We start from the raw sequence: 25,163 nt of genomic DNA on the forward strand, positions 1-25,163 counted from the left end.
GCAAAAAACACATACACACACACACACACACACACACACGTGTACACACACACACACCCCAATGCCCTCAAGTAAAGAGAAGTAAATTAAACGCAATGGTTTAGCTTATAGTTTCCAGGGAAAAATTTAAAAGGTCTCAGATAGACAGGAGTTAAGGATAACACCTACTATTTCAAAACAAAGGGTTTCAAAACAATTTCTAGGCTCTGCATGCTGAAACTACAAATCAGATTTGAAAAATCAAAGACCTAAATAGACGGTGAGATACATTATGTTCACGGATTGGAAGACTCAATATTGTTAAAATGTCGATTCTTTCAAACTGAGCTTTAAACTCGATGCACTTTCAATCAAGATCAAAATCCTAGCAGGATTTTTTGTAAATACCGACAACTGTAAAATTTACATGAAAAGACCAAGGAACAAGAATAGACAAAACAATTTTGAAAAACAACGAAGCTGGAGAACTCATACTACCTGATTTCAAGATAGTACAGTGTTGGTGAAAGGACAGATACATAAATCAATGGACTAGAAAAGAGAGATCACAAATAAATTCACATATATATATATGAGTACACATACACACACTGCCTTTTTTTTTAATGATTTTTTACTATATTATGTTAGTCACCATACAGTACATCCCCGGATTCCGATGTAAAGCTCGATGCTCCATTAGTTGCGTATAACACCCAGTGCACCATGCAATACGTGCCCTCCTTACCACCCATCACCAGTCTATCCCACTCCCCCACTCCCCTCCCCTCTGAAGTCCTCAGTTTGTTTCTCATAGTCCACAGTCTCTCATGTTTCATTCCCCCTTCTGATTACCCCCCTTTCTTTATCCCTTTCTTCCCCTACCGATCTTCCTAGTTCTTATGTTCCATAGATGAGAGAAATCATATGATAATTGTCTTTCTCTGCTTGACTTATTTCACTTAGCATTATCTCCTCCAGTGCCGTCCATGTTGCAGCAAATGTTGAGAATTCGTTCTTTCTGATAGCTGAGTAATATTCCATTGTATATATGGACCACAGCTTCTTAATCCAGTCATCTGTTGAAGGGCATCTCGGCTCCTTCCATGATTTGGCTATTGTGGACAATGCAGCTATGAACATTGGGGTGCATATGGCCCTTCTCTTTACTACGTCTGTATCTTTGGGGTAAACACCCAGTAGTGCAATGGCTGGGTCATAGGGTAGTTCAATTTTTAACTTTTTAAGGGACCTCCACACTGTTTTCCAGAGTGGCTGTACCAACTTGCATTCCCACCAACAATGTAGGAGGGATCCCCTTTCTCCACATCCTCTCCAACAATTGTTGTTTCTTGCCTTGTCAATTTTTGCCATTCTAACTGGCGTAAGGTGGTATCTCAGTGTGGTTTTGATTTGAATTTCCCTGATGGCTAATGATCTTGAACATTTTTTCATGTGCCTGTTAGCCATTTGTATGTCTTCATTGGAAAAGTGTTCATATCTTCTGCCCATTTTTTGATTTATTTGTTTCTCATACACACTGCCTTTTGACAAAGGTGCAAAAGCAATTCAATGGAGAAAGGATAGTCTTTTCAATAAATGGTGCTGAAACCCCTTGAGATCCATATGTAGCAAAATGAGCCTTGACACATACCACACACTTTATACAAAAGTTAACTAAAAATAAATAAGGAAAGAATATAAAAATACTAATTCAAAGGGATACAGGCACCCTGATGTTTATATTTGTAGCAGCATTATCTACAATAGCCAAATTATGGAAACAGCCCAAGTGTGTGTCCATCAACTGATGAATGGATAAGGAATATGGGGGGGGGTGTATGTATAAAACGGAATATTACCATAAAAATATACCCATAAAAAAAATGAAATCTTGCAATTTGCAATGACATGGATGGAACTAGAGAGTATTATGCTAAATGAAATAAGTCAGTCAGAGAAAGACAAATACCATACAATTTCACTCATATGTGCAATTTAAGAAACAAAACAAAGGAACAAAGGGGGGAAAAAGAGAAAGAGAGGTAAACCAAGAAACATACTCTTAACTATAGAGAACAAACTGATAGTTACCAGAGGAGGGGTTCGTGGGAGGATAGGTTAAATACGTGATGGCAATTAAGGAGTGCACTTATTGTAATGAGCACCGGGTGTTGCATGGAAGTGTGGAATCGCTATATCGTACACCTGGAACTAATATTACACTGTGTTAACTGACTGGAATTTAAATTAAAACTTTTTAAAAATGCAAATTAAAACCACGATGAGATGCCAGTACATACTTATTTGAATGGGAGGAAAAAACTTTATAATACCAAATGCTGACAAGGATGAGGAGCAACTAAGACTCTCTTAAGTTGCCAGTGGGACTGCAAAATGGTACAGACACTTTGGAAAACTATTTGGCAGTTTTTAATACAGTTAAAACACTTACCTACCATAAGACCCAACAATCTCACTCCTAGATATTTGCACAAGTAAAATGAAAAGCCACATTCACACAAAAACCTGTATATGAATGTTTATAGTGGTTGTGTCTGAGGTTCCCAAGACAACACCTAGGTTCAGTGATTCACCTGAAGAACTCGCAGGACTGAGCATATAGCCATACTTACAGCTATGATTTATTACAAAGAAAGAATACAAAACAAAATCAACTAAGAAACAAGGCACATGGGGTAAAGTTGGAACTTGGTGTGAGCTTCCAAGAGTCCTCTCCCAGCAGGATGTATTTAATCCTTCCAGCAGCACAAGTGAAGTACTATGTATCAGGAAAACTCACCTGAATCTAGGATATAAGGTTTCATTGGGTGCTGGTCCCAGTCACCTTAGCTTAGCGTGTACCAAAATTCCATACTTCCAGAAGGAAAGAAGGTGCTCAACATAAATGGTTTAGGCACATAAACCATCCTTGTCTGTTAAGAGAATGGTGGGAACGCTCTCGAAATCCAAGTTCCAGACAATGGCCACAAGCCAACCTTGCAAACAGGCCTAAGTAAGACCAGCAATCTCAAGCCTGCTACATTAACTCTTTTCTGCAGAGTGCTTTGTTGTTGTTGTTACTGTTGTTAAGATTTTATTTATTTATTTGAAGAGGGGGGAGAGAGAGAGACCGCACGAGCACAACTGGGAGGGGGGGCAGAGGGAGAGGAGCAGCAGACTGCCTGCTGAGCAAGGACCCTGGGATCATGACCTGAGCCAAACCCAGATGTTTAACCAACTGAGTCACCTAAGGGCCCCCAGAGTGCCTTATTGGTAATTGCCAAAACCTGGAAACACTTCAAATATTCCTTGAACTGGGAAATGGATAAACTGTAGTATATCCATATAATGTAATATTATTCAGCAATGAAAAGAAATGAACTGTTGCTACCTACAACAACATGGATGAATATCAACGGCATTATGTTAAGTAAAAGACACCAAATTCCAAAGGTAACACACCTTTAACGTTCTGGAATATACAAAAGAGATCAGGGGTTGCCAGGGAGCTAAGGATGGGGGAGAATGTGAATACAAAGGAATAGCACAAGGAAATTGTTCTGGAATGATGGAATCATTCTGTATCTTGATTTTGGCTGTGGTTGTAATGCTCTGTGCATTAATTAAAACTCGCGGAGCTGTACACCAAAAAGAGTAAATTTTACTATATGTTAATCTGGATTTTTTAAAAAGTAAAATAAAGTTCCCCATGAATAAGAAATGACATGGTGACATTAATATAAATAAAAGACAAAAATAATTCCACAGCAGGTAAAACAAAACAAAAACAAAAACCCAATCCTATACAGAAGAAATCAGAACACAGGATGGAAAAATCTGCCAAAAAGATCTGTAGCTTCAGATGAAGCTTAAAAGGAGGCTTCTACATATTAAGGAAACCAGACTTTTATCACATATATGGACATTTTTCCTTTAGCATGGTGTCATCAGACTTTATGGTAATACTGGCATGTACAACTTTTATTTGATTATCAAACTGAATTTACCCATCTTTTCTTTCTGGTTTCTGGTTTGCACTTTAGAAAGACATACCTACTTTAATGGTAACTTTTAAATTTTTTAAAATTTCCCCCAGAGTTTTCTTTTATAAGTTTCAGAGTGCTCTAAAATATAAAGACACCTGGAATTTACTGTGGCTTTCCTGAAGCCTTTCTAAAAGGAGAAAAGGAGTAGAATCTATACAGCAGGATTCTAGGCTGCAGACTAATATGGGGAGGGAAGTGCTGGAAAAGTTTAGGGAAGAGGAGGAGGAAGATGAGCAGGACTCTTTAAGAAATCTTGAAACTGACTGAATGATAGCTAATATCATAGGTTTGTTGCCTCTTCTGTTTGGAAAGCTTCAAACTACACTCTTTGTTGCGTCTTGAAAGAATGTTCTCAACTAAGGAAGTCTCACAGGTCACGAACTGGTTAACTCCTAACTATTCTACTCCTCCCTCATCCCTTATTTGAAAAAAAGAGTTTAGGCGGAGAATAAGATCTAGTCACCAATCTCTCCATATCTGAATTCAAGTTATTACCAGGTGTTATTATCTCTCTTTGTTGCTACTGTAAATAGGATTTCTCTTCTTAAGATTCTTTCTAACTGGTTATTTACCTATGGCAGGGGGTCAGCAAACTAGGGCTCAAGGGCCAATCCATTCCACTGCTGCTTTGGAACCTAAGTTTTATTAGAACACAGACAGGTTCATTTGTTTACTGTCTACAACTGCTTTCATGCTACAACAGGACAATTGGGTAACTGTGATAGAGACTAATATTTTTAGACAAAGTTTAAAATATTTGTCATTTGGACCTTTACATAAAATGTTTTCAAGTCTCTAATATATATGAAAGCTATTTGTAGTTTTGGAATAAAATTCACATAATGTCAACCATTTTAAAGTGTATATAATTCAGTGGCATTTAGTTCAATTCATAATGTTGTGTAATCATTACCTCTAGTTCCAAAACGTTTTCATCATCCCAAATGGAAACCCTGTCCCCATTAAGCAATCACCCTCCATTCCTCATTCCCCCTCACCCAGGCTACTGCTAATTTACTTTCTGTCTCCATGGATTCACTTATATGCTGGATACTGCATATAAATGGAATCATATATGTTATATTTTGTATCTGGCTTCTTTCACTTAGCATAATGTTTCAGACATTCAGCCATGTTGTAGAGAGACTCATTTCTTTTTATGGCTGAATGATATCCCATTGTATGGATATATTACATTTCATTTATCTGTTCATCAGCTGGTAGACATCTGGGTTGTTATCTTCTTTGGTGACTGTGAATAGAGCTGCTATGGACAATCACGTACAAATTTTTGTTTCAATGACTGTTTTCAATTCTTCTGGAATTCTTAAAATATAATTGCTAGGTCGTATGGTAATTGTAGTTGCAAAACTTTTCCATAGTGGCTGCACCATTTTGCACTCTAACCAGAAATGTATGAGGGTTCAGATTTCTCCACATCCTCACCAACACTTATTTTCCTTTAAAAATGTGTTTATTATAGCCATCCTAACCAGTGGGTGCAAAATAGCATTATGCTGTGGTTTCGCACACAGCTCACTATCTCTTCATGTGCCTGTTGGTCACTGTTTGTATCATTTAATACATATTTATTTTAAAATTCCAACAAATAAAGTTTTAGAAGACAGTAACATCAATAGAAAAATGGGCAAAACTATTAAAAAGCAATTTATAGAAGAAAACAAATCTCCAAAGCTAATATGACAAGAAATGTTCAAAACCATGAGGAACCAGAGAAATACATATTAAAACAGAGATCACTTTACTTTTATTAGATTGGTAAATTTTAGAAAGCTGAATAATTTTTAAATGTTGGGATATAAGAGCACTCATTCATCGTTAGTGGGAATATAAACTAATTTGGCTATTGTGGATAAAGCAATCCAGCATTTCTTAGTTAAACCAAATACAGGGCTATCTTATAACCCAACAAGTCTAGTCATTTGTACATAGGCTCCAAAGAAATCCTTACACAGTCATGTACAAGGATGTTCACCACAACACAATGTGTGATGTCAGGAAATTGAAAATAAATAGGTAGCTATCAGTAAGATAACAGGTAGGTAAAATGAGGTAAATATCTCACAAAGTATTATGCAATTATTAGAAGCAATGGATTAGTTGCAGCACCTGGGTGGCTCAATCGGTTGAGCATCTGATTTGATTTAGGCTCAGGTCACGATCTCAGGGTCATGATCTCAGAGTTGTGAGATGGAGCTTCACTTCACGTTCAGCTGGGAGACTGCTTGAGATTCTCTCTCCCTCTCCCCACCCCCCACCACCCCGCTCTCTCACGCTTTCTCTCTAAAGTAAAGAAATACTTTATTTTATTTTTTTAAAAGATTTTAGGGGCGCCTGGGTGGCACAGCGGTTAAGCGTCTGCCTTTGGCTCAGGGCGTGATCCTGGCGTTATGGGATTGAGCCCCACATCAGGCTCCTCTGCTGGAGGAATAAAATAAATAAATAAATAAATCTTTAAAAAAAAAAAATTTTATATATTTATTCGACAGAGATAGAGACAGCCAGCGAAAGAGGGAACACAGGCAGGGGGAGTGGGAGAGGAAGAAGCAGGCTCCCAGCAGAGGAGCCTGATGTGGGGCTCAATCCCATAACGCCAGGATCACGCCCTGAGCCAAAGGCAGATGCTTAACCACTGTGCCACCCAGGCGCCCCTAAAGTAAATAAATATTTTTTAAAAAGAAGAAACAATGGATTAGAAGTACCAACATGAGTAGATGTTAAAATTTTAGTGCCTGTGGAAAAAAAAAAGAGCAAGATATACAATGCAATAACTTTTATGTGAATTTAAAAATGAGTACACACAAAATAACAAGACCTATTTTGCAAGAACACAAATATAAAAAGATAAACATATTAGAATATAAACAATATGACATACTATATAATTACTTTCTGAAAATAACATAAATATTAAGATATTTGTTTATATGGGGGAAGGGAAATTCAAACAGATAAATATAAAGGAGAATTAAAGAAAGAAAATTACCAAGAGAGAGACCTTATATACACCAATGATGATAATGTGTCTTGAATAGAGGATTAGTTTAATTTTCTGCATTTAAGGTTAAGAAAAATTATACACTGAGTTCTTTTATTATTAATAACACTTTTTCAGTTGACTCTGGATATTTCATGTGTATAACTGTATCATGTAAAAACAGCAATGATTTTAGCTTCTCTTCTATTCTTATACCTCTTAGACTGCATTAGGTAGTACTTTTAGCATGATGATGGCAATAGCGATGATTGCAAGCATTTGTATCCTGTTGTCAATTTTATAAAAATTCTTCCAAAATCTACCCATTAAAGATGATGCTAGCTTTTGAGCTGATTTTTATATAACCATATTAAAAAGACTTTGGGCACCTGTGTTGCTCAGTTGGTTAAGTGTCTTGACTCTTGATCTCAGCTCAGGCCTTGATCTCAGGGTCATAAGTTCAAGCCCTGTTTTTTTAATTAATTAATTAAAAGGTAGCCTTCTATTTCTGTTTGGCACTAGTTTTTATTAAGAATCAATGTTGTATCTTGTTGTCAATTTTATAAAAATTCTTCCAAAATTTACCCATTAAACATGATGCTAGCTTTTGAACTGATTTTTATATAACCATATTAAAAAGACTTTGGGCACCTGTGTTGCTCAGTTGGTTAAGTGTCTTGACTCTTGATCTCAACTCAGGCCTTGATCTCAGGGTCATAAGTTCAAGCCCTGTATTTTTTTAAATTAATTAATTAAAAGGTAGCCTTCTATTTCTGTTTAGCACTAGTTTTTATTAAGAATCAATGTTGGGGGCACCTAGCTGGCTCAGCTGATAGAGCACGCAACACTTAATCTCAGGGGTGTTGAGTTCAAGTCCCATGTTGGGCATGGAGCCTAAAGAAGAAGGATGTTGAACTTACCAAAAGTCTTATTGGCATCTGAAGATGCTCTTGTGATTTTTCTATACTCTATTTGTATACAGATTATATCACTGTACTTCCAATACTGCATTATCCCTGCATTTTCAATATGTATGTAAAGCGTATTTTTAAATATGATTTTTGTATTCTATTTGATAAATATGTACATCTTATTCCTAAATAATATTGGACTATAGATTCCTCTTTTATTATGCTCTAGAACAGTGCTTTTCGTAGCACCAAAGTTACATATTCCTAAAAGTTCTGTAGAACCCAACCATGAAACTATCCGGGCCTGATGCTTTTTGTAAAGTAACTCTGACAATATTCTGTTTTTCTTCTGAAAGAATTATCCTTTCAAAAGATCAATAAAATAGAAAAGCATCTGGCAATCTAAGAAACAACAAAAAAAAAAAAGAGAGAGAGAGAGACAAAAATACAAATACCTATTAATAAATGTGAAAAAGGGACTATGACAGCAGTTCTGGTGATTATTAAAATAAAAGAATGGGGCACACAACTTTAGCAAAACATATGAAAATATAAAACTAGATTAAATGGTAGATATTTTAGGAAAATATGAATCATCAAATTAAATTACCAAACTGACTGAAAAGAAAACCTAAGAAAATTAATAAACACCAATGGAATTTAAAAGTATGACAATGATGATCTAAGAAGGACTTGTTTCACTGCAATAAATATAAATATCAAATAAATAAATAAAGATAAATAAAACAAAAAATAAAAATCTACTCAAACCAAGTCAAGCAAAAGAAAAAAAAAAGTATTGGGAAAATACTGAGGCATCTCACAGAACCTGTGCTCAGGGAGTATAGCCAGCTAAGGGTTCTATAATGTTAGGAACCCAGGATTCCTGCTCCTTTTTGGAACTGAATGGTCTCATTTGTTCCTTTCTACCGATGTGCCCTTTTTTTTTCTCTTTCCACAATCACTTTTCTATGCTAAGATTCCTAGCTTTTTATGCCTGCTCAATGTCAAGGCCCAATACCAACCAACTAGAGTCTCTGTGTGCCTTTTTGAAACTTCCAAATTCCAAATTGGTAGAGCTTGGGTCACATACCAACTCTAGAACCAATAAACTGTCCACAGGAGAAAGAGGAAAAAGAGAGTACAGAGTCATAAACTACTAAAATAAAAGCTAAATTCATCCTTTCAGTAAGGGTTTTGACATGGACAGTATAATGTGTGAACTGCACAGGTACCCTGAGATATCTATAAAAAGAAACTTTCTCCTCCCAAAAGCCCCCAACCCAAAAGACTTTATGGGTGTATTCTAGCAAACCTTTATGGAACATAAAATCCCTGCTATTTATTCTGTTAGGGAGCATAGAAAGGATGTAAAGTTACAGATTTATTTTATAAAGCTAACAGGATCGCATTATCACAAACCTAACAAAATTAACTCCCAAAGTAATGTTCAATGAATTATGCACATTTTTTAACAGATGCCAAAATTTACATATAAATATGTACACATATTCATATAAATTCATATTTTCACATTTTTAAACTATTACCAATAGTATACTTCTTAGGAGTGATATTGTACAGATACTTTCTTCATATCTGAATTATTTATAATTATTATACTCTTCATAAGAAAAAAACATTTTTAAAATTGAATAGCCTAAAAACAGACCTCAAAATGTTAAAAATTTAATGTACAGTTAAGATAGCAGTTCAGTAGGGATATTAATTAGTAGTAGTGGAATGACTAACCACCATTTTGGAGGAACTGACCATCATTTGAGGTAAAACAAGTAACAGTTCAACCTCAGTGTCAATATAAATTCTAGATAGAAGAAACATAGAACAGGCTCCATGCAGGGCTTGGTCTCAAGACCCTGAAATCATGACCTGAGCTGAAATCAAGAGTTGGACGCTTAACTGACTGAGCCACCCAGGCGCCCCATCCATTACCTTAACTTTGATACAACTTAAACCAAGCTTATCATTCTAACCCCCAAACTAGCTCCTTCTGACTTTGTCTCTCTTTCTGGGACCCCAAAACTTGGAATCATCTTTGTCTCCTCCTTTTCTAAAAGCTCTCATATATATTACAAAATCCTTTTTAGTATTTCTGTTTCATTAATTCAATCTTTGCTTTCTATTCCTATTATATGACCCAAGGTTATGACCCTCATTACAAAAAATAGCAGCACTAAACCCTATAATAAAAAAGGTATGTTAACCCTAAAATGAGAATCTGACTACCCATTACATGTTAATATCAATTAAAGGACTGGCAGGCACATTCTCTAGTATATATACCTATACAGTAATTTAATATTTAGTCATTCTGTTTATAGCCTTTTAATTCCTGCTGGCTTATATCACTTAAAACAGCAAAACTTAAAGACACCACAAATGTTAACAAGATATTTAGTTTGTTGTTATTGTTGCCACTGAGAGGTAAAGCTGGAATAAGATAAAACTGGCAAAAGTAACTAGAGTCAATAGAATCCCATTTTTTAAACTAGCGTTTTTCCTTCTTTCATCTCTAGGAAACCCTAATATCCAATTAAAACAAACAAGCAATCCAACACAAATAAAAATATATGAGAGTTTTAAAATGCCAAATCTTAAAATAAAATGTCAAATCTTAAAAACCTGTAGTTACATCTTTTATAGTACTAATAATTATTCTTCCTATTACCATCAGAGAAATGATACAGTCTCTCCAAATCCTCAGTGAAACAGAAGCCAACACTGACTGATGGCCAAGACTAATTTCAGCTTGAGAAAAGCAAGCTATCACTTTCTAGCACATCTGACTCCTGTTTCAATCAGTTAAAGTTCTAGGCATATCAAGAGTCAAACCTGCTTATGTCAGCTGAACTTAACTGTAATCACATAATTTAATTAAATTTTATATGTACTGATTAAATGAGCGTAAGAAGAAAGCAGTTTTTTGTCAAATCACTGTTGTACACCTGAAACCCATGTAACACTATGTTAAGTAAACTTCCATTTTTTTTAAGAAGCTGTTTTATTGAAAACTAAACTGAATGTTTCAAAATGGCTCAATAAAAGGTGAATCACTAAAAAAGTTTTAAAAGTTTCTAATTTCCTATGGATAAAATATTTATAATAAATCATAAGGAAAATGTACTAAAGAAATGTTGTACTCAAGTTTGCTACACGAGGATCTTTAAGGTTTTAATCAACTTTTTTAAAAAAGCAGTATCAGACTATGGGTGTAATATGCATGAAAGCCAACATGAAACTCCATCAATGAAATCAGCAGGACAATATTCATTTATACACTCAACTTACAGGCACATGTTAATTACCTATATTAACTTTTTGGTCTCAAGAGCTTTTATATTCTTAAAAATTACTGAATAATCCCAAAGAGCTTGGTCTTATAGGTAATATCTACCAACATTTCTGCGAAAAATTAAAGCTGAGAAAATTTTAAAATGCAAGACTACACCTGCACACATTCCATTAGCCATCACAGCAATAATGTCATTACTTATCAGCATCTGGAAAACTTACTGTATGCACATGTGAGTGACAGTTAAAAAGTCAAATAATGTCTTAGTGTTATTATGAATGAAGACAGTTTTAGCTTAACTAAAAGAGTCTCAGGAACCCATAGGCATCTCTGGACCAACCAATGAGAACCACTATTATAGGGCTGAAGAGCCAATAATGAATAACGAGGAAGCAACAATGAATCAACCCCTCTTTTGTGTAATTTGCTGAAGGAGTAAGACAATAAAGAAGTAAATCAATAAATACATAATTTCAGGTATTGATAGATGCCGTCAAAACAGGGCAAGGAGACAGAAAGGGAAAAGTGGGAGGTTTGTAGAAGTAGGAGCAATTACTTTACATAGGATGGTCAGAAAAGATCTCTTTGAGAAAGGCTATTGAAGGAACGAGCCCTGCTAAGGTCTGAGATAATATTCCAGGTAGAGAGGCAGAAAATGCAAATACCTTGGAAGCCACGGGAAGATTCTGAGCATAGCAAACGACCTGATCTGATTAAGGTTTTAAAATATTCCTCTGGCTTCCACATGGAACAGACCAGGAAAGCAGGTATAAAAATGAAAGTAGAAAAGTTAGGAGGCTATTGCAATGTCCTGAAAAAAAAAATTGGTGACTTGGATAGTATGATAGCAATGGAAGGGTGAGATTTGAAAGGGTATTAAAGTTATTTTTAAGGAAAAGCCATAACAACTGCTGAAGGACTAGACATGAGATTGTGAGGAAAAAAAGAAATGAAAAACAGATGGTTCCTATGATTTTGCAGAGCACCAAGGTGAATGTTGCCTTTTATTGTGATACAGAGAAACAATGGTAGGTGGGGAAGATGGAGGCAAAACCAAGCTGAAGATGCTTATTTGGAATCCAAATAAAAACACTGGATATGTGGGTCTGGAGCTCAAGATAGAGGTCAGGGCAGAAAATACATGATAGGAAATCATGAGGTATTCAAGTATGTAACTAGACGAGATCACTTAAGGAGTAAATGTGGATAAAGAAGTGAGCAGGAGATCTGAGATCTGGAATTTCGCCTTTCATCAAAAACTGTCAAATTAACATACACTTAATGTGTACTTTCTTATGTTTCCTTTTTCAGGTACTAACTGCTGGTCCCAATGGTATCATATTAGAACTTTTCTGGTACTTCCCTTTTCATATTAGGACACTGACTCAAGAATCCCCGAAACTTCTCTTCTCTCAGACCAGTATTTCACTCCCTCCTTCCTCCCCCCCATTCCCCCACACTAATCACCTCTATTCCTAATTCCTCCCTCTCCTTCCCCCAGGGTTCTCTCCCCTCTGTGCTCCCAAGATTTGCATATTTCTACAGAGGTCCTATTTAACATTCTATATTCTAATTATTTGTCTTTTAATGGTGTGTAAGTTTCCGTATGGGCAGGAACCTTGACTTTCATCTTTGTATCCCCAGTGCCCTGCAAAACAGGCTCTTAATGTTTCCTAAATGAATAAAATGAAGGGCGAGTAACCTACCCAAAATCAGTACCACTGCTACTCAGTAGGAAAGTAAGGATTAGAATCTAGAGAGCCAGATATTCTAAACTCACTTTAGCCTGTCATTCAAAGAACTCTACATTGGGGCCTCACGTTATCTATATATTTCCTATTTATCATCCTGTCTTGACTTTAAGTCTGGTGATGTGCCCAAAATTCCCTTTCTTCAGCCTATTAAGAATCTGTGTAACCAATTTATGTCTTACCCCTCCGATAAAAACTCTCTTCATCAATCCCTCAATCATTGCTCTCCTCCCCCACACCAGCCACACACACAAAATCAGTAACCCCCTATATAATCTGATTGCGGATCTTACAACTACACTGAAGCTACTCTCTCAAAGTTTACCAAAGGCCTTTATAACAGTTAAAGTATAATTTTCAAAACAGTAAAATCATGATTCTCATAAAAATATTAAATGAATATATGGCAGAGATTTTATTTAATTCATGATAATGAATGAAGGAACCAGTAAGATGTTAAAATTGGTTCAAATAAGAACCGGACATACAGAGATTTTACAATGCTCACGCTACAAAATTCATTTGCATGACATGAACAGGAATAATTTACATTGGTATGGACAGGAAATGCTTGTTCTGTTATCAGTTTTCTAAATCTTAACTTTTTAAAAAAATTTATTTCAAGTATAATTAAACATACAGTGTTATATTAGTTTCAGGTGTGCATTGTAATGATTCAACAATCCTATAAATTTCTCAGTGCTCATCAACATAAGTGAACTCTTAATTCCCTTTATCTATTTCACCTACCTCCACACCCACCTCCCTCTGGCAACCACCAGTTTGTTCTCCATATATGAGTCTGGCTTTCTTGTTGGACTCTTTTTTCTTTGTTCATTTCTTAAATTTCACATATGAGTAAAATCATATGGCATTTGTCTTCCTCGGACTGACATTTCACTTAGCATTATACTTTCTAGGTCCATCCATACTGTTGCAAATGACAAGATTTCATTCTTTTTTATGGCTGAGTAAAATCTTGTGTGTGTGTGTGTGTGTGTGTGTGTGTGTGTGTGTGTACCACATCTCCTTTATCCATTTATCTTATCAACGGACACATGCATTGCTTCGATGTCTTAGCTATTGTAAATAATGCTGCAACAAACACAGAGGTACATACATCCCTTTGAATTAATGTTTTCATTTTCTTTGGTAAACACCCAGTAGTGGAATTACTGGATCATATGGTATTTCTATTTTTAATTTTTTGAAGAATCTCCATACTGTTTTCCACAATGGCTGCACCAATTTGCATTCCAACCAATAGTGCACAAGGGTTCCTTTCTCTCCATATCTTCACCAACACTTGCTTCTTGTGTTTTTAATTTTAGCCATTCTGACAGGTGTGAAGTGATATCACATTGTGGTTTTGATTTGCATTTCCCTGATGATGAGTGATGTTGACCATCTTATCATGTGTCTGTTGGCCATCCATATGTCTTCTTTAGAGAACTATCTATTCAGGTCCTCTGACCATTTTTTAATCAAATTGTTTGTTGAGTGTTGAGTTGTATACGTTCTTCATATATTTCAGATATTAACTCTTTATCACATACATCATCTGCAAATATCTTCTTCTTTCACAGATTGCCTTTTAATTTTGTTTATGGTTTCCTTTACTGGGCAAAAGCTTTTTTTTTTTTTTGGTGTAGTCCCAATAGTTTAATTTTGCTTTTGCTTCTCCTGCCTGAAGAGACAACTAGAAAAATGTTTCTAGAGCTGATGTCAAAGAAATTACTGTCTGTGCTTTCCTCCAGGCATTTTATGGTTTTAGGTCTCACAGTTGGGTCTTTAACCCATTGAGTTTATTTTTGTGTATGGTGTACCAAAGTGGTCCAGTTTCATTCTTCTTCATGTAGTTGTTCAGTTTTCCCAGCACCATAACTTTTTTTTCCAGAAGTAGAATTTAGTGATTCATCAGTTGCATATTACACCCAGTGTTCATTCCATCAAGTGCCTTCCTTAAAGCCCATCACCCATTTACCCCACCCCCACCTACCACCCCTCTAGCAACCCTGTTTGTTTCCTATAGTTATAAGTGTCTTATGGCTTATGTCCCTCTCTGATTTCATCTTATTTTATTTTTCCTTCCCTTCCCCTCTGTTCATTTGTTTTCTTAAATTCCATATATGAGTGAAATCATATGATATTCTCTGACTGACTTGTTTTGCTTAGCATAATACCCTCTAGTTCAATCCACATCATTGCAAATGGCAAGAATTCATTCTTTTTGATGGCTAAGTAATATTCCAGTGTGTGTGTGTGCGTGTGTGCGTGTGTGTGTATGTGTGTGTATACACATACACATCTTCTTTATCCATTCATCTGTTGATGGACATCTGGGCTCTTTCCATATTTTGGCTATTGGAACATTGCTGCTATGAAGGTTGGGGTGCATGTGCCCCTTTGAATCACTATGTTTGTATCCTTCAGATAAATACCTGGTAGTGCAATTGCTGGGTGGTAGGGTAGCTCTATTTTTAAACATCTTGAGGAATCTCTGTTTTCCAGAGCAGCTGCACCAATTTGCATTCCCACCAACAGTGTAAGAGGGTTCCCTTTTCTCTACATCTGTTGTTTCCTGAGTTGTTAATGTTAGCCATTCTTACTGGCCAGCACCATAACTTTCATCTACACTTTGCCTTTCATCACTTTTTGCAGAATTGTAAAGCAGTCTAGACAATCAAGAACAGAAGTACATAACCCAAATGAGAATAATATAATTTCTGGGGGGTCCTCTATATCCCAGAGGGTCTACCGCCCAACATTCAAGACAAGCAGTCATTTCTTCCACCCATTTCCAAGTCACTGAGTATCCTTCCCACATAACTGTCAAAAGTCATCCTAACCTGCCTTCTTTGCACAATGAAGAAAAATTCTTGCCACCTTTGGTTTCCATGATGTAGTACTCACCTGGCTCCTCTTTCTACCTCTCTGACTGATTCTGATTGAGTCTCCTTCACCAGTTTCTATTCATCTTAAATACGGTAACCACAAAGATTCTGATGCACCTTACTCTATCCAATATCCTCAGTCATGCTTCACCTATTAATTATATAGAAATTACTCCCATATCCACAGTTCTAATGTCTAATCCCCAAACTTGAACTTCTATTTTCTCCATTTCCCATGTTGATATCTTAGCAGTAACCTCAAATTCAGCAATGACCTAAACAAACTCATTCTTGTCCTCATCTAAATATGGCCTATTCCTGTGTTCTCTAACTCAATAGCTAATTGTCAGAGAGGCACAAAGCATGAGAATCTTACATTCTACTGCCTCTCTGAAACTGCCTTTTTGATAGTCACCTAAACTATCCATTGCACCTCTACAATCACCCTCTTGCATCTTCCCCTTCCTCACAGACTTTTCCCTAATTAAAGCCTACATTACCTTTCAATTGACTATTGATAAAGCCCCCATACTGCTCTACTATCTCTTTCCTCTATCATTCACTCAAATGCCAAAGTTATATTCCCTCAAATAGGAGTCAAAGTTTTTCTGACTTGGTCCCACCTTCTGATCTGAGTTCTTATAGAATGGGCATCTATTGTTTTAGGACATCCACTTACTTTCTACTCATTCTACTCCAGTTACTTCAGTCCAGCTGAGTTGATTCCACCCATGATGCACATAATTGCAGCTCACACAGATGCTTACAATGACTGGTTCATAAATTGGTCCAAACAGAGCCACTGAAGTACCACAGACTTTTGAGCAGACTTCTGGGACAGAGGCATATGCTTTTTACTGCTGTAACTGCTATTGTTATTGCTATATTTCACCACCAGAGGACGACAACCTGAGAAGCCAACGCAGAATAAGTGAAGTGTGGAGATACATAGAGGGAAATTTGGTCCTGAAGACATCTTCTGAGCCCTAGCACCAACCTATGTTCGAAGCCACGCTCCCTTGGGCTGTTCAATTATATTTGCCAATAAACCCTCTCTCTGCTTAAGCCTGTTTGAGTCACACAAAACCATCCAGAGTACTAAACAATACCTCCTGTCTTTTCATGAACCATATGACTCAGTTACACCAACATCTATACCAGTATCAGAATACTGTGCCTTCCCTCATGTTATATCCTTAGCCTGAAATTTTCTTCCCTAAACCTGGGTGGAATTCAATTCCTTTCCTCTATTATATGTTTATTAAGATTCATCTCATACTTCAAAGCTCAGCTCAAATGCCTCAATGAAGCAATCCCCTAAGGCTAGAAAAAGAAGCAAAAGACTAGATTACACAGGGATTTTAAACTATGCTATGGCTTTTGAACTTTAACCTAAAGGTAAAGAAATGTCACTGAGGGATTTTAAAGAGTAAAGGACATGAACAGATTAGCAATTTTAAAGGATCACTCTGGTTGCTGTATAGAGAATGAATTAGAGAAGGGAAAGGGGGATAATGATTCATAAACTACTCAAATAATCTAGCCAAAGGATGGTGGTATGGACTGAAGTACCAGTGGAGACAGAAGAATGTATTTCTGTGGTTATTTTATTTCTGAATAAATCCCTCTTTATATTGTAAATTCTCTGAGGGCAGAGAAATTATCTACTGACTTCCATTTACCTGCAGAAATTAACAAAGTGATTGGCACACAGTAGGAACTCAAATATTTGTTAAATAAATTAATATATAATTAACAATCTAATCTGTCACTTGAGCAACTGGGCAAATAGTGGTATTATTTATGAAGACAGGACACACAGAAAAAATCCGTTTGTTCTTGAGACAGAGATAATGGAGAAGATGAACTTTGTGGTTTTTAATTTTTTAGAGGGGGAGAGGGGCCGGGAGGGAGAGAGAGAATCTCAAGCAGGCTCCATGCCCAGCACAGAGCTTGACACAGGGCTCCATCTCACAACCCTGAGATCATGGCCTGAGTCGAAATCAAAAGTCAGATATTTAACCAACTGAGCCACCCAGGGACCCAGATGATCTCTGTTTTGAACAAGCTGAGTTTAAGGTAATATAATACATTCAAATAGACAGGGAATCCATAAATAATGGATGCATATCTGGGGATCAGGAGAGAGATATGAACTGAAGATGCTGATGTGTGAATTCTGAGCGAGCGGATGGTAACTGACTTTTTTAAGAGAGATGAGACTGCCTAGGAACTACGTAAAATGAAAAAAGGGTGATCACAGATCTAAGGGGCATTTAAGAGGTGAAGAGAAAAGAGAAGTAAAGGAAGAACACTAATAGTTTTGGAAGGAAAAAAACAAAAAACAAAACAAAAGGAGGCTCCTCTAACCAGTGCAAAGGGAAGGAGAGAAAAGTGTGGTCAAAAGTGTCAAACATGGTGTGTAAAAAAAAAAAGTCAAGGAATGAAAAGTTTAAAAGTATCCTTTGGATGAATACTGTCTTGGTGGAGCAGATACAGGGGAATCCAGACTAGGAGTGGATGGAAGAAGGGTGAGGAGAAGATAAAGAAATGAAGTCAGCGAGTATTAGACATCTTGTTCATTAAGTCCGGCTATAAAGAAACTGAGAAACATAGTTACAGGACAGGAACATACTCAAGGGTAGGTTTTCTTCCCCTGTTGGTTTTCTTGTTCTTACAGAACTGGGGCTTACACATGTCTAAGTGCTGATTGGAAGCAAACCAAAAAGAGGTTAAAGAAAGGCTAAGAGACTAAATCATCAAAAATGAGAGTCACAATGTGTGTGTGTGTGTATCAAAACATCATGTGGAACCCCTTGAATATATACAATTTTTATTTGTCACTATATCCCAATAAAGCTGCAAAAAATATGAGCAGTTTAAAATGGGGTATAGCTGAAAAGACTGGTTTTGAATAAGGAAAGCAATGTCTCTTCTACTGAAATCAGACAATAGAAGGAAAGAATGGGTAAGGATGTAGGTACATTTATAGATTTGGTACTGAAAACTAAGAGAACCTACGTGCAATAATGTCAACTGTGTTTTAAACATGTTGAAGTTTAAATGTCAAAAATAATTTCTTCAGTGAAAATTATTTCTCTGAATTATGAGTTTAAGATACACATTAGCATCAAAGTTAAATGAAGTAACTGTCACATTCCTAAATCCTAGACTTAACAAAGAAAATTTTAAAAATATTTATCAAATGTCTACTTTGTACAGGACACTGTGGAGAATACAGAGCGAGCTCCTTCCCCAAATATCTGTGCAGCCATGTTACCTCCCTTTCTTTAGGTCTCTGACCTCACATTCTGATTTATTTCTCTCCATTGTATTTACCACCACCTGACAGATTATATTTGTTTTATTGCTTGTTTCCCCTCCTAGACTAGAAGGACCTCAAGGGCAGGGGCTCTTATTCACTGTTCTGTCTCCAGTACCAAAATAGTGCCTGCTATAAATATGAACGAAAATAAATTTTTGATTGAATGAAATGGTACCTTCTCTTCAGGAAAAAGAGTTGCAATCAGTTAAATGAAGGAGAAATGAATATATGAGGACTATATCAATACTTACAAATTAAAGAAGTATTTACTTCTTTTTTTTATAATTCTTTATTATGTTATGTTAGTCACCATACAGTATATCCTTAGTTTCTGATGTAGTGTTCCATGATCCATTATTTGCATATAACACCCAGTGTACCACGCAATATGTGCCCTCCTTAATACCCATCACCGGCCTATTTAATCGTATTTAATGGTGATGTGGGAAGCAATACCAAAAAATGGCATAAGAGTTCACAAGACTGTAAAATGTAAAGCATCCCAGGCAATGTGATAAAAAATGTATTATAGAAAGGGCGGCATGTGGACTGGACCTTAAAGGGGTGGTAAATTTTTTTTAAGTGTACAATTCAATGTTTTTTAGTATACTCAAAGAGTTGTTCAAAGAGTTTTATCTACACTCACTTCCTTATGTTCTCACAAAGTCTCATGTCTTCACTAGAATTTAACTTTAACAGGGTAGGGATTTTTTTTAGCTATTTTTGTTAATGCTGAATACTCTGAACCTAAAACAATGCCTAGCATGTAGCAGGTGCACGACAAGTATTTGTTCGATGAATGGATGAATGAATAAATGGCTTTAAAAACTATCTACAGGGGCGCCTGGGTGGCACGGCGGTTAAGCGTCTGCCTTCGGGTCAGGGCGTGATCCCGGCGTTGTGGGATCGAGCCCCACATCAGGCTCCTCTGCTATGAGCCTGCTTCTTCCTCTCCCACTCCCCCTGCTTGTGTTCCCTCTCTCGCTGGCTGTCTCTGTCTCTGTCGCATAAATAAAACCCTTTTAATAAATAAATAAATAAATAAATAAATAAATATTATCTACAAACTGATGACTCTCCAATTTATATCTCCTGCCTGGNACCCTTTAAATAAATAAATAAATGAATAAATAAATAAATAAATAAATAAATATTATCTACAAACTGATGACTCTCCAATTTATATCTCCTGCCTGGAAGTCTGTCCTGAACTCCCGATATATCCAACTGCCAATCTACCATCTCTACTTGGATGTGTAATAAACATCTCAGACTTAATCAAGTCCAAAAGAGAACTCCAATCACCCTCCCAATGGCTTCTGCAAATGACTTCACTTTCTTGGCCAAGTGCAGCTTCATCCTAGTTCCTCAAACCAACAATTTTGAAATAATTCCTAATTCCTTCTCTTTCTCTAATACCACATATCCAATCTGCCAACTAATACTGTGGATTCTTTTTTTTTTTTTTAAGATTTTATTTATTTATTTGAGAGAGAGAATGAGAGCATGACAGGGGGGAGAGTCAGAGGGAGAAGCAGACTTCCAGCAGGGAGCCCGATGCAGGACTTGATCCTGGGACTCCAGGATCATGACCTGAGTCAAAGGCAGTCGCTTAACCAACTGAGCCACCCAGGCGCCCAATACTGTGGATTCTTCCTTCAAAATATACTCAGCATCTGACTACTTCTCACTACATCCATCACTATCACTGTGATTCAAGCCGCTATCATCTCTCACCTGGAAGAATCCAACAGCCTTCTGTTTCTTGTCTACTTTCTCCCAATCCAGAACTATGATCAGAGAAATTTTTTCAAACTTAAATTAGATTATATCACTTCTCTGCTCATAATCCTGCAATCATTCCCTCTTTGCTCAGGGTAAAAGCCCAAATCTTGACAACTGCCTATAAACCTCTACTCAGTCTGGCCCTATTACATCTCTGACCTCACCTACTACCACCACTATTCTGCTCCTTTCATATTGCTTCTTTTGCTATTTCTTCCAAAGGTTAAACAAATTTCCACTTCACAGCCTTTTCCCTCACTGTTCCCCCTGCCTGGAATGCTCTTCCCCTAGATATCTGCAATCCATTACCAGTTTCATCAGTTTGTTCAACTGCCACCTTCTCTGAGTTTTCCCCGATCACCATATTTAAAACTGCAAGGAGGGGCTCCTGGGTGGCTCAGTCCGTTGAGCAGCTGCCTTCAGATCAGGTCATGATCTCAGAGTCCTGGGATGGAGCCCCAGGTTGGGCTCCCTGCTCAGCGGGGCATCTGCTTCTCCCTCTGCTCCTGCCATGCGCTCTCTCTCAAATAGTCTTTAAAAATATAAAAAACTGCAAGGCTAATCCCACCCCATTGTATTTATTCTTTATCCCCAATCTCTGCTCTATATTTCTCAGCTTTTATCACCATCAACTACTACTATATATTTGACTTTCTGGGACACGTGCTCAAAAGGATAAGAATTTTTGTCTCATTCACTGCTATACTCCTGGTGTTTAAAGCAGTGCCTGGTATACAGTAGTGATCAATAACCCATCTGTTAAATAAATGCTTTCTTTTCCACCAGGGGGCCTAACAATCATCTAGCCTGGTATTTCAGGAAAAGATCATAAAGCTTCTCGAAAAATTTTTCCAGTGCTCTGATCCCTAGAAGGCTTTATACTTTGCCTAGAAAGAAAAACTGTGCTTTCTCTAGTCAACCACAAGGAGGAGTTGAGAGAAAGAAATGAGCAAAGAGAAACCAGATGTTTCCCTTGCTTTTCCTACGGCAACCTCGAGGTGGAAGAAAAGTGTATTTGGAGGTGCCTATACTGAATGAAAGATTTTCTCCACACTGTAAGTTACCTAGACACACGCAAACGTAAATACGCAAAGCTGCGATCCTTTCGAACGCCACAAGGAGGCCAAGAAAATCAATCCACTGGCCACTGAGAACTGGGACGGTGTTTAACTCCACCGCTAACAATTCCCCATAAAACCAGAGGAAGAGTTCCCACTAGCGCAGAGGCACGTAACTCACACACGAAGGCCAAGGTGTACCAGCTTGCAGGTACTCTCTGGCCAGAAAATTATTAAGTCAATTCTATTTAATACCCAAGGCACCTCTAATTCTGAAAACGGCGTAAGTACCGCGGTCCCAGGTCTAAGTTCTCAGATTCGGCCGACTGCAAGTCAAGCCCTGATTCATTAAACACCGAAATCCCCATTTCCCACGGGATTTCGACTTACCGCCACCTGTTGATGCCCACATTGGAGGAGCCGGCGAACCAGGGGTCGAGGATGTAGACGCAGCGGATGGTGTCGGCGCCCTGAATGCACTCCTTCAGGGCGGGGTTGTCGTGAAGCCGGAGCCCCTTTCGGAACCAGTGCACGGCGTTCACCCCCATCCCGGGGGCGCGGCGGCGGGCGGGTCCTCGCCCAGTTCCCCCACCGAGAAATTCAAGGAAGGACGGGCCGGCTCATACCCGACACCTCTGCTTCCAGGGGAACCGCCACACCCAAGGAGTGGGGAGAGGGCGGGGGAGGGGGAAAAGGAAAAAATGAGTCCGAGGAGGGGGCCGGAGAAGGAGACGGCGCTGGAGGCGCAGCTGGAAGATGAATGGAGGTTGCCGTCAGCAGAGTCCGGGTGTGACGCCCTTTAGGAGCCGGCGCCCGCCGCAACCGCCTGCACGAAGCGCATCGCTTCGAGGGCCTCGGAGCCCGGGGAGTGAGCACGTTCCACGAGCCCGAGCCGCCACGACGGCCCCGACCGGCACCGGCAGCCCCAGAAGGTTCGTCACGGAAGCCTCGCCCCACCGAGGCGGCCCCGGAGGAGAAAACGGCCGGCCTGAGGCGAGCCACCGAGAGGGATAAGAGGAGATCCAGCCACAGTCGGCCACGCTGTCTCTCGGCCCGGCGAAGAGCAGTGAGCACTGAGGCGGTGGTCGAGGCCGCTGGACGGTTGCCGGCCGGTGACCGGTCCCGAGGCAGCCCGGGTGACTCCGCCGCCACCGCCGCGTCAGCGGCCTCGGCCCCGCCCCCGGATCCTCATTGGAGAGGGCGCTCCCCACGTGACCCCCGGCACCTCACGTTTCTGAAGTGTGTTTACTACAGCGTCTCTGACTGAGGAATCTGCTCGCGACTCAGTCGCTTCTAGGGGGCCACAGCTGTTTGACCTCAAAGCCGTCGACTTTCGCCCAGACACTGAACTTCCTTCCTCTGCCCCTTTTCTCCGCCGACTGGTCACCCAGAAGCGCCCACGGTGACCACAGGCCCCATGTGAGGGAAGGCTTAACCCCGCCCCTGGAGGCCGTGAGCGTCTCCTATTGGCTGAGGTTCTCTGAGACCCGGATGAGCACGGGGATGCGGGGAGCTCGCGGGCGCGCGCTCGGCTGGGATGGCGCGCGTGCGCTGTCTCTGCGTTCCAGAAAGGAGGGCGCGGCCGGCCGTCTGAAGCGCGCTCTGGGATTTCTCTTGTGGCGTTCGAGAAAGGCCTGCAAAGAGTCGGGCGTCCTCCTGGAGTCGGCGGGGGAGTCCAGTGGGGAGTGAGCGCAGGATGGGTTGAAAGGAGAGAAGAGGGGCGCCTGGGTGGCACAGCGGTTAAGCGTCTGCCTTCGGCTCAGGGTGTGATCTTGGCGTTATGGGATCGAGCCCCACATCAGGCTCCTCCGCTATGAGCCTGCTTCTTCCTCTCCCACTCCCCCTGCTTGTGTTCCCTCTCTCGCTGGCTTGTCTTTATCTCTGTCGAATAAATAAATAAAATCTTTAAAAAAAGAAAGGAGAGAAGAAAGCTCCGTTAGACTTCAAGCCCAACCTTGTGCTTCACTGCAGCCTTCGCTAAAGAACCCGACTTTGGAGTGTGTGAAGCTAGCGCCGCCCCATTCTTCTGGCCCTCGTGGTGTAGCTCCCGGGGATGTGTTCTGGGGAATAGGGGTAATGGGCAGGGCGGGTGCCAGGCACCCGGAATTCCTTAACACTATCTATGTATCTTCAACCTGTCAGCCCTGATTTCTCACCCTTAGTGTGGTAGAGCGACAGTGAGCATCAGGTCAAGTCCTTCTGTCGACATGTGATGCCCTTACTTTCATTTAGCGAGTACTGAATGAACCAGGCACTGTTCAAAGTGCTCAAGGTACAGGAGAGAAATAGACAAAAATCTCAGCCCTGGTGGGGTTTACGATATATCTCTTAACCTTCAAAGTGCTATTTTTTCCTTTATAAAACGCTTTTCTTTGGAATGTGCTAGTCACCAAAGCAACCTTTGAGCTACCTAGTACATTTCTACACATCCCTTTAGACTCAGATGAAGAGCTACCTAATTTGTGAAAATATCCCTGTCATCCAGAGCAGATTTAGGACGCACACCCATCTCCCCAGGTATGTCTCTGATACATTACTTAACATACTATTGTGAAGATTGAAGGAAAAATACTGGGTTGCCTGGGTGGTTCAGTTGGTTAAGCAACTGCCTTTGGCTCAGGTCACGATCCCAGGGTCCTGGGATCCAGGCCTGCGTGGGGCTCCTTGCTCAGTGGGGAGCCTGCTTCTCTCTCTCCCTCTCCCTCTGCCTGACACTCTGCCTGCTTGTGCTCACTCTGTCAAATAAGTAAGTCTTTTTTAAAAAGTTAAATGAAAAATACCTACTTTAATACCTAGCATGAAGTAGATGTTCAATAATAGTATTTATTATCATAATAATGTGTCTCTGATTTCCTCTCAAGGATAGGGTGGCTGTGCAGTTTGTTTTTTGCATCATCACTACCCAGTATAGAGCCTGACACATACGCATTGCAATGTTTATTGAATGAATGAGTGAATGAATGAATGCTCTCTGCCACCAATGTGTCTGACAAGGTTAAGAGGAAAGTTAGGGCAATTGTTACAGGTTGAGTTGTGTCCTTCTAAAATTTGTATAACCCCTAGTACCTGTGAATGTGCCCTTACTTGGAAATAAGGTCTT

At 39.1% G+C, this 25,163-nt stretch overlaps 1 protein-coding gene across 1 annotated transcript in view; it reads right to left on the bottom strand.

The window, feature by feature from the left end:
- The window catches only part of CRY1 (cryptochrome circadian regulator 1), a 100,103-nt gene extending 76,651 nt beyond the window's left edge, over nt 1–23,452 (bottom strand). The window contains exon 1 of the mRNA XM_002927658.4: nt 22,454–23,452. Coding sequence (XP_002927704.1) covers nt 22,454–22,611 — 158 coding nt within the window. The 5' untranslated portion in view covers nt 22,612–23,452. The remainder of the gene's footprint in view (nt 1–22,453) is intronic.
- Between the last annotated feature and the right edge of the window lie 1,711 nt (nt 23,453–25,163).

Source organism: Ailuropoda melanoleuca, chromosome 15 (genome assembly GCF_002007445.2).
Source record: "Ailuropoda melanoleuca isolate Jingjing chromosome 15, ASM200744v2, whole genome shotgun sequence".
Classification (NCBI taxonomy): Eukaryota; Metazoa; Chordata; class Mammalia; order Carnivora; family Ursidae; genus Ailuropoda; species Ailuropoda melanoleuca.